The 20,182-nt window shown below is 42.1% G+C and overlaps 1 protein-coding gene across 2 annotated transcripts in view; it reads right to left on the bottom strand.

Moving 5' to 3' along the window:
* The window catches only part of HAO1 (hydroxyacid oxidase 1), a 334,117-nt gene that overhangs the window by 305,252 nt on the left and 8,683 nt on the right, over positions 1 to 20,182 (bottom strand). For both annotated transcript variants that reach the window (XR_011336800.1, XM_069850193.1), the window contains exons 2-5: positions 15,717 to 15,868; positions 6,906 to 7,161; positions 3,348 to 3,523; positions 2,340 to 2,431 (exon numbers count right to left, since the gene is read on the bottom strand). Coding sequence is in view for 1 of the 2 variants with exons in the window: in XM_069850193.1 (XP_069706294.1) it covers positions 2,340 to 2,431; positions 3,348 to 3,523; positions 6,906 to 7,161; positions 15,717 to 15,868 (676 nt within the window). In the remaining variant the exon portion in view is untranslated. The remainder of the gene's footprint in view (positions 1 to 2,339; positions 2,432 to 3,347; positions 3,524 to 6,905; positions 7,162 to 15,716; positions 15,869 to 20,182) is intronic.

Below are 20,182 nucleotides of genomic sequence, written 5' to 3'. Positions count from 1 at the left end.
ATGCGAGAGGTATCAATGAAGAGACAAGCCTCCTGAATTCAAGCATCCAACATCAATTGAAGGGCAACTGTTCCTAAACAGTTCCTATTGATGAAAATCAGGAAAGACAAATCTGGAAGTACTAAGAGGACTGGAAATAGTGTGTAGCAGCAAAACAAAAGGCACACAAATTCATGCCTTTCAAATACAGATGTAATTAATTTCCTTTCTAATGGCTAAAAAATGACTAGGAGATGGAGGTGGGTGGAACTTGAAAGTGCGATTTGATTTTAGATTAGGATTAAAATTTTCTTGAAGTTTGGCGCTTGTTATGATTTTTTCCCCTACCTTTGATTTTGCTCTCTTGCCAAACATATTTTTCATTTACTTCCATATATGGAGACCACTTTCTACATCCTGACAAACTGTACCGACATCAAAGTGCTATAGCAGCTAAAGGATGATGCAAACCATAATTAAAACCTAGATTTCCTCAATATGTAACTAAATACTAGAAATATTAACCACATTGGGTTCAGCTCACATTCTGAAAATCCATGAAATTACAGCAAATTATTATGTTTCCAAACCAGAAACATTTAGTGTGATCTGATACAGATATTGACATTATGAAAATTGCATTGTGTAATGTAATATTTTGTACGATGAAATCCAGTGAAAACATCAGCTTTAATAGTACCTTTACCTGTGCACTACAGTGTTGCAAAGGAATAACTCTTTATTAAGTAGTTTTGAGGTTTAATTTCTGTTTTGCTGCAGTTGGCAAAAAAAATAATTTCTATTTCTTGAGTTTTCTCATAATGATGTTTTTAATATCCTCATATGTTCTTCCTGCTGAATTATCTCACACACAGACTTGCTCAAGATTTTCAAACACTTTTAGTGACAAATAGATAAAGACAACAGACATTAAAGAAGAAAAACACATTTCAGAGCTATTAGGCGCCCACAATCTAAAAATTGAGTTCACCTTAAGATGTCTAAAAATGAATAGCTGCAAACTCTCTAACAGCACAAAATCACCTTTGAAAAAGTAAAATATCACTCTCTCTTGAAACTGGAGAAATCCTGACACTGGGGGTGGGAGTCAGGGGGTGTTTCTTAACAGTCCCCAGGAGTACCTGGAGACTAAGCCAGGCAATAGCATCTCAAAGGACAATGTCTCAACTTTGTTAATAATTTAGAAAACCATTTATGCTGGCATTTGACTCCCTGGCACAGAAGATTATTTGGTCCAACATTAAAACCTCAGAAAATCAGTGGGTGAAAGAATTTGTATGGGGAAATAAATCCTCAGCTGTCTCCAAGGGGAAAAGCAGAGAGCAGAAGTGCTCTGGGGAAGAGGGGGATATGCCAGAGAGACAGACGAGCAGATAAGACTTCACAGGCAAACCTCTGCAGTGACAAAGAACTTACCCTGTCCCTCTCTCCTTCTAGAAAATCATCATGGAAAACAGGAGGTTTTTCATCAAGGACACATTAGGAGTACTGAGACAGTCACAACTGGGCTTTAATTCTCCTTCCTTTCATTCATTTTTCACTCCTACAGCTTTCCCACACCAAATGAAGTAAGATGAGTGATGACTGGAATTTTGGGGATTTTCCTTCAGCCTGAACACATACTTTTTCATTTTCCTTTACTTCTTTCATTTTTGCCAGTTAAGAACTTCTCAAATCCCTTTTCACCTTTGGAAAAGGCATGAGGTAGCACGACAAGGAAAAGGAAAAAGGCAAAAAACAGTAATTTAAGTACTCTGTACCTTTTCCAAAGGTAAAAATGCTTGAAAGGAGAAAAAGGGAGGGTCTCCTTCTGCATTTAGCTGTTCTGTAACTCTGTAATTTTTCAGAAGCCTCCAAAGAGTATTAAAAGGGTAAAACCAGCTCTAGTACAACCTTCAGTGTGCTGCAAATGGCAACAAGGGATTTTCAAAAAAAAAAAGAGAAAGGAGAAATAAGAGAGAAGACTGGAAAAAAAAAGTCTTAAAGACTTTCCAGTTTCTAAGAATTTAGCTGACAAAAGCATTCCATCTGAAATTGCTCTCCCAGATTTCCATGAAGGATGCTGCAAGTCAAGGACAGGGTGCCGAGGTAGCTTGAAGAAACAACCACATGTAAACCACTCTGGGTTTTCTGTTTCGTCTGACCAAAGGGAGGCTGTGTCTACCTCAGACTATGATGTGACATACATAGAGAAGTGGAGAGAAATTACTGGTTAAGGCATGTAGCACGCGTATTTACAGGGTTTTCCTCCACCTACCATGTATTCAGAGAAAGCAAACAAGAAGCCAAAAGGTGGAGAGAACCCAAAACTAGTGGTGCATGTTGGCATCAGTACTTACAGTTGCAGGGACCCCATCAAGCTGTCTTGCTCCATGATTTGACACCAGGATACCATTTACCCCGATCTTTACAGCTTCTTTAGCATCATCAGCTAGGAAAAAAAAAGGAAACAAACAAAACATACCCTTTATTGACACCACAATAGGAAATTTTGGCATCACTAAAAAAACATTGCCAGCTAATGCAAAACAACCTTAGGGCTTCATCCTTCCAAAGCCCCATCTCAACACTGGAAAAAAGTTATAGCTTTAAGAAATAAGACCAGAAAAGTAATTTGAAATGTTGGAGCAGAACATCTTATCACTCTGGATTAGCAGACACTATGGTTGCTAGCCTTCATTTTCTCTTCTATGTCCCACAACTCATCATTAACAAGTCAAAATTATCAGTATTATTACAGCAATGATCATTAATGAAAGCACTTCATTGTACTCAGTGCTCTTTTAATAGAATGGAAATCCACATTTCCTTTACATAGTTTACAACTTGGATCAGTTATAGTTTACACGTGCACTGAACAGAGGAAGTTCAACCTTCCTGGCTGCAACTGATTTTATGTATAACTGATGTGATGATGCTACCCAACCAACTGAAATTGACCAGTTGGTTTAGTGTGCAGTGGCTCTGGTCTCTACCTACTGAACATCAAAGTACACACCCTGACGTACAGCCATATAAACCATCTGAACAACACCAGCTACTTATTTAAGCATTCACTTCTGCAAGTATCTTGGTTGCTGGGTTCCTAATAATGCATGGGGAAGAGAAGTTTTTCCTCTTTGACTGTTTTTGGCTCTGTTTTGGGAAAACTTCCCTGCTTAGCACAACACAGACATATGAACATACATCCCACCACATTCAATACCAGCAAAGCTGATGCATGCCAGTAAAAAGTAACCCAATTCAATTCTACAGAAATGTCTCCAGCACAAGCACTTTTCCTTCTCTGGTGCCTCTGTGAGAAGCAATGCTTTGCATCCCCAGTGGGAAGAAGTGCAGCTACACACCCCTGAGGATTCCTTTTGCAACGATGGGCAGCGAGGTCAGCCCTCGAAGCCATTTGATGTCTTCCCAATTGACGCTTGCATCAATTGCCTCAGCTACATACACAGCCAGTCCACTATTTTCTCCAAAGTCTTTCCCCGAGGAGAATGCCAGGTCACTGCTTGAGAAGTTTTTTAATCTAAAATGACAAAAGACAGAAAAGTAGTCTGAGAAAGATTCATTTTAGCCACAAATCAGTCCCTAACTCCGGCATTCAATACACCTGTGTGAAACATTCGCTATACTGCAGGGTAGGAGGAAAAAAAAATCTATTACAGCATGTCAGACTGCAATCATTAGGTTAGCTGAAACCTTTGACTCACAAAACCTTTGATAACATTGGTGCAAGTTTCTCCAGCCCAAGGCAAGAGTCCCATCGTTTTCAAAATAAACACAATAAAGACCAAAATCTGAAGGTTTAGCATCAAATCCACAATAAGGAGGGAAAACCCAGAAGTGAGAGCAGTAATTCAGGTTCAAACATCCATCCTCCCATTGACCTCCTTTGTGACTTTGGGCATGGCACTTAGCCATTTCTTTTGCCTCAGTTTCCCACCATGACACAGGCACAACACTATCTGCCAGGAGCACTGTGAAAATAAATACAGAAGCCATGGGACATTCAGGCCCTAGTGTGGTATGGACTGGATGGGAGAAGAGAACATCAGTCTTGCTTGACATAACCCAGGACCCGCTGAAGTCAAGAGGAGCACTTCTTCTTACCAGAAGTACGCTTAGATTTCATACAGTAAATTTTGGGGTTATTTTTTGCGTTTTTTTCTTAAAATCCAGGATAATCAGCTGCTGGATGGAATAGGGGATTGAGTGGGTCAAGAGGAGCAGGAGGAAGGGAAATTTTGTTGAGCTCCAGGAATTAGGTGGACCTGTACGGTGCCTTGCAAAGAATTCAGAATTTTCATATATCTGACAAGATCAAAATCCAGACAGCTCATCTTGTGTCTTTTTGTTTGTTTCCTTGTAAAATAAAGTAGGGTGAGGGGTGGAAGGAGGGGAACTAAGTTCATATGAAAACATGAACTATTATTTGCTCTTTAGCACCAAATCAGTCTCACAGGTTCTAGGAACTGAATGGTAAGCAACAGCCCCTGCTCCAAAGAGTTCACAGCCTTACTAGACAAAGAAGAGGGGGAAAGGAAGGTGAAGAGAGAAATTTAGGCTGTGCTTCTATTAGAAAGCTGAAGCTGCTCCAAATGTTCACAAGCACTAAACCACAATCAGCAACACCAGTACCACCAAGGAAACCCATGTCCCACATAAGGCTTTGTTCTTCAGAAACAGTCTCTTGTTCCATGTTGCGCTATTTCATACTCATATTCCACATTTGGGAAATGCACAGTATTATTGCATGGAAACTGGCTAATTTTATGCCTGCAGCAAGCAGCATTTCACATAGTTTTTCTGTTCAGCTCCAGGCCCAGAAGAAAATGAGAAAGGAGTGGGTTCTCAGCAAGATCCAGCTTTTCAGCTGTTGATTTGTAGAGGGTGCGGTACCCAGAGAAAAACAGAACCATGGATAAGATTATATAAATAACTGTTGTTTTTCTTGGCTTGTGAAATGCAGATCAACACTTGAATGAATGTTGCCTTACATACATTTTTGAGCACAATGGCACCTTGTTGTTGCTTTGAAACTTTGTTGAAAACCTGAAGCCAAGAAAAAGTTATCACATAACTGAGCAGAGCCCCACACCAGGAGAGTTTCCCCGCTGACTCTGCAACAAAACACTGTTCGAGTGTCATTCTGAAATCTGAAATGATTAATTCGAACCTTTAAAAATTACTCCAACTTCATATCATTTCATACAATTAACTCAAACAAAACCTTGTCTCAGTTCAGTCAGGTGGAGTCAAAGTGCTCCATAAATGCTCTATCATCTTCCTCAAATACTTTTTGATTATTTGACACACTTTCAAAAACTCTAACCCCAGGCCTTAAAATTATACTGCCCCTAAAAAAAGCTATTTAAAGAATTACTTAAATGCTTTCAGGTAAAATAACAATGTGTATCAATAACATTTTATCATCACAGATCTATAGCAGGAGTACTCTATGGGGCGTATATTTAATGTTAGATTTGTCACAAACTGTTTGTTTTCTGGTGCTTTCCTCATAAGATTGTAATTAAATACAGAAATCATAGGCAGAATTAAGGTTGCTCTGTCAGCCTTTATCACATCATCTATTAGCTTCAAGCACAGGCATGTGGGGGTGTCCCAAAGTTCTAGAGGTACTTTGGCCTGGAAGGTGAAGAATCAGTCCCATGGCTTACTATCAATATGAATATTATGAAAAAGAAGAAAGACCTCAGGATATAATATTATATTTCTTGCCATGTACATGTTACATATGGTATGTATATAGCGTAACATAAGTCTTAGGAGACATAGGAAGAGCATTTCAGATCCATTGATAAGATTCTAAACTAGCTTTCACCCAGAACTCAAAGTTAATCAGCTTCAAAATATGTTCAGCTGTCCTTTTTTTTCCTATTTTTGTGTTATTTAAAGGCTCTGAATAAGAGCAAACACAGTAGTCTTAATATATGCTGTGGCAGACTGTGGTCACTACTAAGACCTACTTGCAAGATTCTCACAAGATTTTTAGCTCCATTTTGCAAATCCAAGTCCTGGATTCCTGGATATGCCATCCACTAAATACCCTTCCAGACAGTCCTTGGCTGCTAACACTGTGCCAGCACTTCAGCATATGTTTATCAGGTTACTCTCTACACTGTACCAATTTACCTTTGCAAAAAGGTAGGAAGATCAGCACCCTTAAAACACTGGTGGATAACTGTTAAAATTACATGCTGCATAGGCTCTGAAGTCAATCATGAGGCGAAAAATTCTTCTGAGATACAGAAGATGTCCCAAAACACACACAAGGGTAAGAAATTATCTTTGTGGAGAATTTAGAAAGGCTGATCCCCAGTTTTCTGTATTTGATGAAAATAAGAGTTGAAGCTGTTTGAAAAGGGGCTCTGTGGTTGGTAGCAACATGGCCCTGGACGTGGTGCAGTGCAATCAGATAACACGGGTTAGAAGGCACCATAACATCAGCTGGAAAGGACCTATGGTCCACGTAGTCCAGGTCCCAGTTCAGATCACAGCCAACTCTGCAGCTGGATCCAAAGTTCAAAGTCAGAGTAGGTTGCACAGGGCTGTGTGCAGCTGAGTTTTTAAAATGTCCAAGGACATATTGACAGATGTAAAAAAAAATGCCATTTCATATTAACTTTGTTAGTCTGCAGCCTCATGTTGCCTGACACATAGTGTCTTTTACAGTTCACAAATAGCTAAAACATCTTAGTTTTTACCCTAAGCACATCATAGCCCAAGCACAGTGGGAGACGTGCTCAGTTCTGCAGTGTTATCTCCCAGTGTGGCTAGTGGCAACTGGAAGAAATTCCTTGGGCTAGAGACAAATTTCTCCCACAGCACCCCATGGTGACCAAGGCACCATCATGCTGCTGTCCCACATCCCACCAGTAGGCACCTACCTGAGATGAGGAGGAAGCTGGAACTTGTTGCGCACATCATCAATGCGCCTGCCGAGAAAAGGCGTGTCCACTGTCACAAAGATCCCTTTGTAGCCTGCTTGCTCTGCACGCTTCACGAGGGATTTTGTAACCTCCCGGTCCTTGTAGACATAAAGCTGCAGCCAGTGAAGGCCACCTGGAGCTGCTTCAGCAACTTCTTCAATGGAAGAGGTGGCCCAGGAGCTCAGCATCATCCCTGTTCCCATTGCACAGCAAGCTGGAGAAATACAAAGTCATATTCAAGACTATTCAAAACACATAGGCTCATCTGAACAAGAGCACTTGGCTCACCACAGTGTGTTGTTGCACTTAATTTTACACCACCTTTCCTCAATGTTAACACATTTTCAATCTTCCGGGGAATGCTATGTTAATAGCAGTTAGTAACAGCGAGCGCTCTCTGGCTTATTTTCTGTGTTTAGAATCACCAGATCATAGAATCACCAGGTTGGAAGAGACCCACGGGATCATCGAGTCCAACCATTCCTATCAAACACTAAACCATGCCCCTTAGCACCTCATCCACCCGTGCCTTAAACACCTCCAGGGAAGGTGACTCAACCACCTCCCTGGGGAGCCCATTCCAGTGCCCAATGACCCTTTCTGTGAAAAAGTCATAAGACTTGTTCTCCAGCCCCCTTTTACAGGCAAATTTCTGGTGACTGGTGTCTGTATGCTCTTTGGGATGATCCCTGCTCCAACAATGGAAAGAAAAGATATCATAATCAAAATAAGACTAACCCATAGTAATAATTCCTTATCCTAAGTGCTTTATCCAAACAGGCTCCCCAAGTGTCTGGCTATCACTTGTCAGAAATGTTAGCACATACATTTAAGGATATACACACATGCAGAGTTTTAAATGCATTTAAGGCTTCCAACTTTTTGTACACTGCCACATGGCTGCAGATCAGTGTTTTGGGTCTGTCATTCTCAATATTGCTCTTCAGTCCTCACCACTGCCACACATGCTTCCTTGACCGTTTTGATCATGGCATTTTGGCTGCTTTCTCCCACCTCCAAAATGCTCACTAGCGTTAAACCTATGTTTCTCAAAGTGCTCTCCTAGCAAATTCCTGTTGTCATCCCTACAGGGTATTTCAGGGCATAACACAACAGAAGGACCCAGTCTAGCAGACAACCTTATTTAAAGACTTGAGAGGGAAGCTCCATTGTTCTTTGCTTCAACACCTTCACCGCCTGTCTCGTGGCCTGAAGGGGAGAGACCTTTGTGGTATGAGTATGTTGTATGATTCCACACAGAACATTATACTTCTGTTAACTTCTTTATACTTTTTCCTGGTATACTTCTTCATACTTCTGGTTGAGAACTAATACAGACGTTCTCAACTCACTGAGAGTGGGAAAAACATCCCAAGTGGCAGGCCCCACCCAGAATACTCCAAAAGTAAAAACAAAGATGAGCAGGTAGAACAGACAAGGAGACTCTGAAGTATCCACTGAGGCCAAAAGGATGGGTGCTCATGTCTGATATGTTTTGGCCTTTCCTCTTTTACCTTCAAAAAGCTGTGGAGTGAAAATACTCTCAAGCTGTGGGAGCTCTCCTTAAAAAATCATATTTTTATGAATATCACCCTTTTTTTTGAGTAATCTGTCACTTAACGTAAAATAAGGGAAAACACACTGTAAAACTCAAAAATATTATATAAAGCCTTTTTTTTCCTGGTCTACCACAGTATGCATATTTTTAATGTAAATGGACCTCTGTTTCATAACATCATCTCCAGGCCATTGAGGAATTAAAAAGTGGCCTTTATGACAAAATTTAATTAAATAAGAATTACAAGTCTCTTAGAGTGGAAACTTAGGAACAGTTTATTCAAACAAATTGGTTACACCCTGCCAGGGCCACCAGGCAGCTTTCAATCAGTAGAAATACTGTAGCAATGAACAGCAATGAACAAAAACTCTACGTTGTGGCCATTTCATTGGTCCCCTTAAAATTACTGAACATAGCTCCTTCTCACGGATTAAGTGTTTAGAAATTAGTTTCTTCGGAAGAGCTCATGCCTACTAAATGCCTGAATCCTGTTAAAATCAGCTGTGGTGGGTTATCACAAATCCCATAGCAAGTGATTTGCCAAACAAAGTCCATTAAGTGATTCTAAGGAACAACGGATCTGCATTCTTGTTGCTCTGTCAAATATGAGTTCATGAATGAGAGGAAGGTTGCTAACCCAGCAACTGCAAAAGCCTCAGATCAGATAAGGGAAAAATGTAAATGTTATGGTTCAGTCTGCCTTTAGGTATCCATTTATTTCTATTCTTACTTTTATTCTTAACTCTACCTCTATAGCCCTAAGGATAAAATAGTAGCTGCAAAACCAAGAATGAAAATAGAAACTGCACAATAAAACATACTCGGTGAATGGAAGATTTAAAACACAAAATAATACCATATCCTTTCAACTTATCTGCTTACGTGGCAATAGAGAAGATAAAGCTTTCATCTTATTTAAGATCAGACTTAAGCAGTTTGGTTCACTTAGAGTTCAACTCTCCCAAGCTGGGTTATGGTATTTTCGTGAAAGCACACTCACAAAATTCCTCTCGTCTATCGCATAAACTTAACTCTCTGGTAAAGCACCAGGACAACACGTGCATTTTGGAACAGCATAGTCAAATTCAAAGTTCACCCCCACAAAATTCTTCAAAGATTTAGAGATTCCACATTCCAGTTTTAGTTGAATCATCCTTTACCTGTTCATTTTAAAACTTATTTTGACAATTCTGTAGATTTTCAAAAACTTGTGATGCACACTCCAGAAGTGTTGCTAGGTTCCTTTTCTCCCCTGCCTCAATTCAGGCTAAAAATATATTCCCACTTCTTGCAAATTTAGCTGCAGCTGAAGAAAATAGAAGCAATTCATTTCCTCCAGCTACTGTATTTTACACTTCAATTTTAGGGTGCTGCAAATATTATTTTTACAAATCAGTACTGGATCCATATTCCCACAGGATGCTCTTATAGCAATATGTGACATTTGCCAGAGTTTAAACATCAGATTTTTGTAAACCAGCCTTTCCTTGTGCCATTTCAGATTGCATTTACTAACCACCCTCTCCTTCTGCTGTGTATTTTTTTAATCCCAAGCATTGCCCAAAGCATACGTTTACCTTTGTACACATCACAGGCTCCTGTTGAGGTCAATGACAGTGCATAGAGTACAACATTAACCACATACAGCAGGCTAGGGAAGTTTTTAATAGCAGGATGATAAAGCTTCGAGCCTTCACTCCGCAGCCGCCTTGAGCAGGTATAGGTTTCTCAGCCCCACTGCTACTTGCTTGTACTTAGCCCAGGGAAGACCCAAGTAAGGACATATCTTTTCACCAGGGAACATAAACTTCACAAAAATGAGGCTTTCCTTTATTGGGGAATTCAACAAGTTCAAAGCTGGCTATGAGACAGGATCAAGCTTGGGAAGTCCACAGGAGAACACAGCAATAAGGTTTTTTAGACCTTTTTTCTATCCTGAAATCTCAGAGTGTCCTTCTCACTTCAGATGGGAAACAATTTCGTTAAGTGGTTTGGGAAGGGTGTGGAGCTTGTCCCTGTGGGCAACCCAGAAGCAACCCAGGGTAGGACACCAGAGAAGAGCTCAGTTTAAATGTGCAAATTTTGTCAGGGTTACCTTGTCTGGCAATGGGAACTTGATATTTTTCTCTAGCTGTGCAGATTCCCATCATTTCCCTTTTAGAGGCGTCTCTGAAGCACTGTAGCCAAACTGTGGTCATTCTTCCTTGAATCCACCAGTGAATCCAATGTCCGTAAGTTAGGGGCCAGAGGACATTACTTGGGATCAACATGATCTCCTTTTGGTATGATGGTATTTCTCAAGAGAAGTAGCTATGTTCTCAGAGCTACATCTCCTAAGAAACAGAGTTGTTTAAAGTACTTAACTTTACTCTTTTGACAAAACATATTTGGCTGAGAAATCCCCTGCCCAGCTTTTCCTCACTTACCCCTTACAAAACATTGCATGCAAGTTGTGCCTGTGATCATTTTGTTGACACAACACATTTTGTCAGCTGTGCAGGAGGGCTGGAGGCAGCAGGGAAAAATACACGTGGCCAAAGTGGATCTGGCTGATCCAGGAGGACTGTCATGCCAGACTGCCCGCGTACGTTTGCTCCATAAAGTCCCCTGGCCATGCCAGTCTGTGGGGGGAGTCATGGCCAGGTCAATCCAGGTCATGTCATCTCACACGAATATTGTCCTCTCAATGACCCTAAGGAATAGCCTCACTACAAAATTAACAATTTTTTTGGAACACCACGTAGGTAACAGGTAAAAGACGGGTACAAAGTCCTGCTGTTATCATCATGGCTGAGAACAAAGAGCAACAGATGGCAAAATCCCTCCTTCACAGTCATGGATACGTCAGATGAGCACAAGGAATCTGAATACAGATGCTCAGCAGCAGCAAAGCAAACAAAAACCACAGCAGAAATCTGTTAAGAGTCAAAGGAACATAGGTGTTGCTCCCTCTGTAGTGGAAATGAAAGAGCTGCCAGCAACTAAAGTAAATCATGGAGTGGGAAAAGTTTTCTGTCAATATTCCTGCTCTCTATTTGGCAAAGCAAACTGTGCAGTCACATCACAGGTGATGGTAAAACCCTTCTTGCGTCAGTAGTAACTCAAAGTTGTTTGGGAGCGATTGCACAGGGTAAACATAAAAACCATCAGATCTGAGTAACTAGCATTCAAAATTTTCAAAAGATCCAGCCAAGAAAACAGTCAGGCTGTTCAGCCTGATTTTCAGCAAGTCTGAGAGAAGTCAGGTACTGCAATACCCCTCCTGGGCTCAAGCACGAGAATATAAGGTAATTGGTCAGTAAGAGAATGTTATGCAAGTAGCAGCAAAAAAAACCAGAATAGAAATAGCCATAAAATATTGCTACCTGTCTATGCATAATCAGTTAAGGTTTCAAAAAGTTGCTGCTTCTTGCTCAGATGTTGGATTGTGCAGAAGATTTTCTTTCAGTACACTTAAAGGTGGGTCCTATTTACAGCAGCATGAATACTACTGCACTTCCAGGGAGATGACACAGAGATCACATCAGACTGCAAGCACAGCATGAAATCCAGATGGCAAATAAAGGTCTTTGCACGGAGGAATAGGAATCTTCTGATGGACAAGCAAAAAAAATCATGTGGAATCAGAAAAATCCTGTTGAAATGTTTAGAGAACAGCCCTTTGCTCTTCAATGGTGGCTAAGATTATTCATCAAATTTGGCAAATATTTTTAGTTAAAGAGGTTGAAATTCAAGTGGGAAGGACAAGAAAAGTTTACCTAAGTCAAAATGTCATATGCTGATATTTTCAAAATAGAAATGTTTTCTTTTGAACTAACACTTTTGTTTCAAAACAGAACTATGGCTAAAAACATTAAACATTAGCTAGTAGGAAAAAGAAGGAAAATATAGTGTTTTGGATCAAATTGAGCTAATCCAAAACAATTTTCCTCCCAATTTTTCAGTGTCTACTGAACAAAAAAGCTATTATTTGGAAAATTGCCCCATAGATGGATGAACTACAACAGAAATGCTAAGGAATATACTTGAAGAAAGACCTGGAAAAAGTGGAAAAACTGCCAAGATCCCTGAAATTATTTCAAGGACAGAAGCATTCACCAGAAGGAAGGACTACAGGTCCCTTTAGACAAGTCAAAGAGAACTGAGGAGCAACTGTATTACAGCCTATATAGACAATACCTTTTGTTTAAGCCTAGCTGACAGAAGTATAGCAAAATGCAATGTCTGGATTTGAAACTGTACAAGTTTTGACCACTATCAAAATTCATACTGCTCAGAGAGGAATTAGTTAAGCTTTGGAATAACTTCTGCTGTGTTGCATTGCCTGATACTAGGAACTTTTAAAAATCATATTTGAATGTTTTTCCCAAATAAAGATCTTTTACTTATGAAATGAATTGTCAGTGAAGGTGTCTTTAAGGCAAGCTGCCAGCCTTTGTCCTATTTTGTGTAAGATGCATATTTCTTCCCACCAGCTTGCTCACTGCAGGAGAGCATCCCTTGAGGAGCAGCACCAGTGATGGGCAGCAGCTCCTCAAACCCTGACAAGCTCCAAAGTGAGGGCAGGGATTTTTACCTCATGAAAGACACTATGCCATGTCCTTTTCCCTAGGGAGGACGTATACACTGCAACCTGCAGGCATGCATGCTATGGAAGAATAGAGGAATTAAAAGCAAAATGCTGTTTCATAAAGGAACCTCCTGGGAGGATCAGACATCATTCTCAAAGCACAAAAAGGTAGGGAAAGGAGTTGTTCTTGCTACCTGCACCAACCTGCTCTGCAGGTAAGGATGATGTGATCCCAAGATTATCTCTCAGGGTTTAATCTCATCTAGGCAGATGTGTTGCTTGTGGCACCTGCTGGGCACAGATACATGTGCTGTGAGTGCTCCTCTGGGCAACTGCCGTGCCCCTCAACAAGAGCCGAGGTGAACACTGCCTGCTTCCCTGGCTGGGAAGGAGTAAGATTCAGACTGCACTGTGCTTTTCAAGGGCTGTCACAACAGCAGAGACACCATCACAGATCTCACTGCCTACATGTCTGAGCCAAAAGTCAAGCTTACAATGTATGCCAGGCTTTGCAAAAGTCACAAGACTATGGACCAGACTTTCTTGGCTTGTGTGAACCTGTGCAGCTGAAGCAAGAGCCAATCTAAAGCAACCAACAATCTGCTTTCTTATATTTCAGAGACATCACAGAGTTTAAAACAAGTTGGATGTAGCTAACCCCTGATGTTGAATGCCCCAAGTTTAAAGGCATCTTTAAGCCAAACATTTACTTTACAGCTAATCTCTGTCATCTTATAAGGTCAAATGAAAAGCTTGGCATTGAATGCCCCACTCCACCTCTAACAGAGCACAAAACCAAAATCATGCTTTTCCTACAGGAAACACTAATGCAATACAGAGGGTGTGATTTTAATCACACTCTCCCTTGAAAGCAATAAAAAATTTACCAACTCCCATGGATATGTTTGTTTGACCACATATTCAAACCATTGCCAGTACACCAAGCCCTCCTAGCTTGAAAATCTAAGAACATGAAATGCAATAATCATTGTGTTAAAGGTTGAAAATATAAGTGCACAAAAAGGCAGGAAATTCCAAAATTATCTCCTATGACTCAGCCCTGGTAGTCAGCCTTATTGTATCACTCAACTTTGTGTGTGTCAGATTTATGCCTTAAAATGTGTCTGGCTTGCAGCATCAGGGGGAATTTGTGCTAAGAATCATCTTGAATTTTGCGTGTTTCAAATCTCACTCAAAACATTGCATTAGTACGTTTGCATTTAATAGTATAATGCTGCAGTTTCCTCCCAGCATAACCTGGGCCAGAAATAATGCACAAGATTTGCCAAAGGACAGGGGAGCACCAAATCGTCCCATCAGATGCTGCTTTGAAGCCAATTCAAGGTATGCGAGCTCCATCGTGTGGAACTTGCCGGCACATACAATTGGCATAAAATCATTGGCTTCCAATAAATCTCTGTGGAAGAGTAAAAATGTATCCCCAAACATACTATAAAATCAGAGAAATGTGCTTTTACAGAGACTCCTGCTGGGGTTGTGCTGCAGCCCATCATGGTGCACACGGCAGCGATGTGGCTTTTTTGTGAGACTCGAGACCAGCTCCCACTGCAGGACAGATAACTAGACTTGCTTCACACTAGCATGTGCTGCATTGATCATGGAAACACTGTTAGATGAATAGCTCAACCATGCACAGGATTTTTTTTTAAATATTGCCTATTTAGGTTTTGTATCCTTTCCCATTCTACCAGCACAAGAGCATTGAAATGCACAGCCTGACACTGTCTGTATGCAACAGGCACAGTGTGTGACCTCTTTCTCAGATTTTGTGTCATTCTGCAGCTCAGGTTAAAGGAGAAAGAAACACTTTCACATCTGAATTCTGGCTAACATCTCATTTCTCACAGCCTTTTAGGCTGCAGCCTCCATTGTGGCAATATCTTTGTGCAGCATCCAGTCCAGAGGGGCCCTTATCTCACTGGCTGCCTGGGATGCGCTCAGAGAGCTCTCTTCAAAGAAAGCATTTTTCTCACTCAAGCAAATCCTCCTGAATTTTTAGAAGCAGTTTTGTGACAGGAAGAATGTTGCCATGACAATGTATATAGTTATATTCATAGAATGTATAGGAAGATACACAGATAGATGTAGTTTTCAATTTTGTATTTGTTACAAATGATTCCATTGTTAGACACACTGCATTTCTCGTCTGTGTTTCATAGCTAGGGAGAACCCCCACACAACACAGGCAAAGGGACCAGGACAAGAGGGAATGGCCTCAAGCTCCACCAGGGAAGGTTCAGGCTGCATATCAGGAAAAAAATTTTCACAGAAAGGGTCATTGGGCACTGGAACAGGCTGCCCAGGGAGGTGGTTGAGTCACCTTCCCTGGAGGTGTTTAAAGGATGGATGGATGAGGTGCTGAGGAGCATGGTTTAGTGATTGATGGGAATGGTTGGACTCAATGATCCGGTGGGTCTTTTCCAATCCGGTGATTCTATGATTCTACGAACACCTTCCTCCAACAAACCCCAAAATAAATCCAATTACTCTGAGCAGCAAGTCAAACCCATCCAGGCCAGTGCATCAGGAGCAAGAATACAAGCCAGCCTCCACAATCAGCGGACACAGTATTACTCCATCCTTCTCTAACTCACTGCAGGGGGAACTTGGCATGGTTTACCTTTAGCAGTAGCAGTCTCTCCATCCGCGTGAGCCATGCGCTGCATAGCGGTCGCTCCAACACAGACTGGCATGCTAATTTTCTGCCCCAAGACTGAGGTTGACAGGTCCATTACTGACACATCCCTGAGCACCCGGGGGTACAGCTTCCATCTGATACAGAGACAAACAAAAAATACTAAAAAGCCTGAATCATCAGGGTTATTTATCGTTCTTAGTGGGCAAGATTATATTTTCCTGCGGTCCAGAAAAGCATGGTGAAAGCTGTGTTGAGGCTGGAGCAGAACCTCATTGTGTGACCCAGCACTGCAGGACCCATGAAATGCACAAAGCAAGGAGGGAACAGGCAAGGAGGGGTCAAAGTCCATGAAGTGTGAAAGAAGAAAAGAGCTTTTGAACATTTTTGGCTGGTATCATTTGAAACAAAAGATGGGAGCTGCTAAATAATAAGGTTTATGGTGAGTCACAGCCTCCTTGAAAGCCTTAGGCCAGATCTGGATGACAGAGGGTGTGTGGAAACAGAAGTTATCAACACCCATCAGTTATTCTTTTTACGCACTAGGGATCCAAAAGACATGGGATTTTTGGATATAAGTAGCCTGGCCAGAATTCTTACCCCTTCCTGTCCCTGTGCTATGGGTCTCTGCAGTGAGACTACACAGAAACAAGCTGCCATGTGGGAAGTGGATGGGCTGGATGGCTGCTGTGGCTTTCCTCAGCTCAGGGTTGTGTGGAAATCCACTGTACTGCATTCCTGCTCGCACAGAGACTGAGCTGCTTTGCTTGGAGAGGTCCTGCCCCTGGCAGTCACCAGCTACTGTGCAACACAGTCCCTGGGAACACATCTGCAGCCCCAGGACAGCCCATCGTACTGCAGGGACTCTAGACTCCCAGGAAAAGACCAAACAGCCACTGTAATTTGGTGCAGGAAAAGACCAAGTAGGACAACTGCTTTCCCAGGGCTAATTACAATCTCGTCATTGAATGTCATGGCCCAGCATCTGCTCAACCATTCCCAACCCTGCTTTGCCTTCAATGCCTCCTCTAGAAACCATGTCAACCTAGAGCAGGGTTTTCTTTTCCACTGGGGTCTTCAGCCCAAGTACAAATGGAAGCTGACTCCAACACAGAGCAACTACAGCACACTTACTCTGAAATTACAGTTTATTGTGGTCAGGCTGACCAACACCTTGCTTGCCCACACATAAATCTATCTTCATTTTCCCCCATGGCAGCACAACAAGATCACAATCCCTCTTATGAGGTAAACTACACAACACAACAATATCCAAACCTTTATTAATAGGGCAGTATTCCTGGGGACACGTGAGAAAATGGATTTTTTTTCTGGCCAGCGATTTTGCAGCACAAGCCACTGATGCTGCAAGTCACAAAGAGGCGTTCAGTCTCAGGGGCTGCTTCTCCACACGGGTGTGCACTGAGAAAGGCAAAAAGCTCTCTGCAAGCCGCTGTTGGGTACACATCAACCTCTAGATGAAGCATCCCTCCCTCTGAAAGGACTCTGCACTTTTGGCTATTGGATTTTAATTACAGAAAATAATTAAAAGCTTAAACTTGACTGAACCTGACTAGCTGCTCAGCATTAGGAAGCCTGAGGCTGATACTACTATTATCACTAGCAAGGAGATAGCAACTAGAGTCACTGCTATCCTCAGACTATGCTCCAACTGGGAGTAATGGTCAGCTTTAGCTTGCATATTAAACTGACAGGGTGGGGGGGGGCAGGGGGGGAAGAAAAAAAAAAAGAGAAACCACAAATTCTTCATTTTATAGAAGGATCAAAACATTTCCATAAGCAGCCTGGGACAGAAACAGGATGGGACCCAAATTTCGGAAGCCCTAGAGCATGAGGCAGTGCCAGCTCTCCAGGGAGCGCTCCCCAGGAAGGAGAAAGATGATTGTGATACTCGGAAAGAGATGTGTAGTTGTCAGAGTCAGATGTATTAGTTGAGGCCAAGACACACACTGCAAGCATGTCTCCTCAGACTTGTTTTCATGCCATTGTATCAGTTTGTTATTTTTCAGAGGAGGATGGGCTGAGGGTGGAACAAAGAAAACATAGCCTTTTTCTCCTTCTTTCTTGCTGGATCTGAACAGGCTGGACCGCTGGGCAGAGTCCAATGTCATGAGGTTTAACAAGGTCAAATGCTGGGTCCTGCACTTGGGGCACAACCCTATGCAGTGCTACAGACTAGGAGAAGTCTGTCTAGAAAGTTGCCTGGAGGAGAGGGACCTGGGGGTGTTGGTTGACAGCCGACTGACCATGAGCCAGCAGTGTGCCCAGGTGGCCAAGGAGGCCAATGGCATCTTGGCTTGGATCAGAAACGGCGTGACCAGCAGGTCCAGGGAGGTTATTCTCCCTCTGTACTTAGCACTGGTGAGACCGCTCCTCGAATCCTGTGTTCAGTTCTGGGCCCCTCACCACAAGAAGGATGTTGAGGCTCTGGAGCGAGTCCAGAGAAGAGCAACAAAGCTGGTGAAGGGGCTGGAGAACAGGCATTATGAGGAACGGCTGAGAGAGCTGTGGTTGTTTAGCCTGGAGAAGAGGAGGCTGAGGAGAGACCTCATTGCTCTCTATAACTACCTGAAAGGAGGTCGTAGAGAGGAGGGTGATGGCCTCTTCTCCCAAGTGACAGGGGACAGGACAAGAGGGAATGGCCCCAAGCTCCACCAGGGGAGATTTAGGCTGGACATTAGGAAAAAAATTCTTCACAGCAAGGGTCATTGGGCAGTGGAACAGGCTGCCCAGGGAGGTGGTTGATTCACCTTCCCTGGAGGTGTTTAAGGCACTGGTGGACGAGGTGCTAAGGGGCATGGTTTAGTGTTTGATAGAAATGGTTGGACTCGATGATCCGGTGGGTCTCTTCCAACCTGGTTATTCTATGATTCTATGAAAAGAAAGAGAATGAGCAAAAATCCTCCCAACAGTTTATGCAAGAAAAATGATGCTGTTTTAAGTAGTGACAAACAGCCTCCTTTCCACTCACCTTCATGTACCATCAAATTACTCTTTGAGCTTTTTTGGCTCCTCAGGTTCACTAGCCACAGACTGTAAATGTCTCTTCTGTGGCTTCTCTTCCCCTCGCACCTTATTAGGTTGCACCCTCTAGACCAACATCAAGTCAATACTCACAACTGAGTCCCACAAAAATCCCCAAAAGAGATCACTACCTTGGTATTATACTCTTTAAACAAAACCTGATCTTGCTTTGAAAACGTGGGTATTTTCAGCTGGGAGCTTGCCAGACACATGAAGTGAGGCATTTTCTGGACAAGCCATAGGGAAATGCCCTTAACAGCAGCAAGTAAAACCCAAAAGCAGTATTTCCCACTAACAGAAGTGTGAATCCATTAGGCTGCCACACACTCCCTGCTTTCTCCAAGTCTTTGAGTGAAAAGATTCCCTGGATATTTTGTAAAAACCTTGTATATTTTTTTTATTAATCTTCTCCTCGTCACCCATGCTTTTTTTTCCAGCCAAGTCCACACTCACATGCTACGATCAGCAATTGCTAGTGAGGGCATCTTTCTTCATAGTTGGAAGCAGGGAGATGCTGTAGTGGGGAAGGCAGTGAACCCTCCCAATTTCAGCAACTTCAGTTAAATGCTGTTTTCAAAGAAGAATGAAGGGCGATAAGCAGGTTTTGTTCCTTTTCCATCCATGTCCAATAGTTTCAGAACGTAAATTATTTGGCCGTTGGGTAGGAGGGAAGAACTCACTGCTTTCCCTACTCATTATCAGCTGTTAAAAATGCTGAAATTTTCAAACTGCAACACATTCTGAAGCAGCTCTTCTTGTTTCCCTTCCAAGCCCATGCTAAACAATCCCTTCATGCTGCATCGCAAGCAGTATGTTTGGGCAAGGACACGGTGTTCAGGGAAAATCCCCATCCTAACTCAAACCTACTCAGCTGCCTTAACGTTCCCTACATCTCTACTTCCCATCGTAAGGGGTAGGTCTTAGTACTGTACAAAACTAAGCAACAGCCTCTTTTCCTTGAGGAAAAGTGATTTGCTCTCCCAGGGTGTCTTGCCATCCACACAGCAAGTCTTTTTGCAGCACTCTGCAAATCCAGGCTGAAAGACATCACAGAAACATAACCAACTTCTTCTTGCAAGTATTCCTTTCCTTTTCTCCTCCTACAATTTCACATGCTTGTTTGATCCTGATCATTCTCAGCCTTGTTTTTTTAACCAATATTTAAATTATTTACATACATAGATATTTTAGCACCCTTAGTATCCAGCTACATGATGGCAATACATTTGTAGAAAAATATGTATTGATGCTGTCACTGATAAACAAGTGACTGCTGTTCCTCATACACAAAACCAAAACATCTTTTCCAAAGGCTGCCAGGGAGTCAGAGGCAGAACGTGTCACAGTGGATTAGCAGAAACTTGTTCCTACACAAGCAGAAGCTCCCCTTAGTTAAAATGCTGAAA

Source organism: Phaenicophaeus curvirostris, chromosome 2 (assembly GCF_032191515.1).
Source record: "Phaenicophaeus curvirostris isolate KB17595 chromosome 2, BPBGC_Pcur_1.0, whole genome shotgun sequence".
NCBI lineage: Eukaryota > Metazoa > Chordata > Aves > Cuculiformes > Cuculidae > Phaenicophaeus > Phaenicophaeus curvirostris.
The sequence above is the reverse complement of the archived record's forward strand: the minus strand, read 5'-3'. Positions and strand labels throughout refer to the sequence as shown.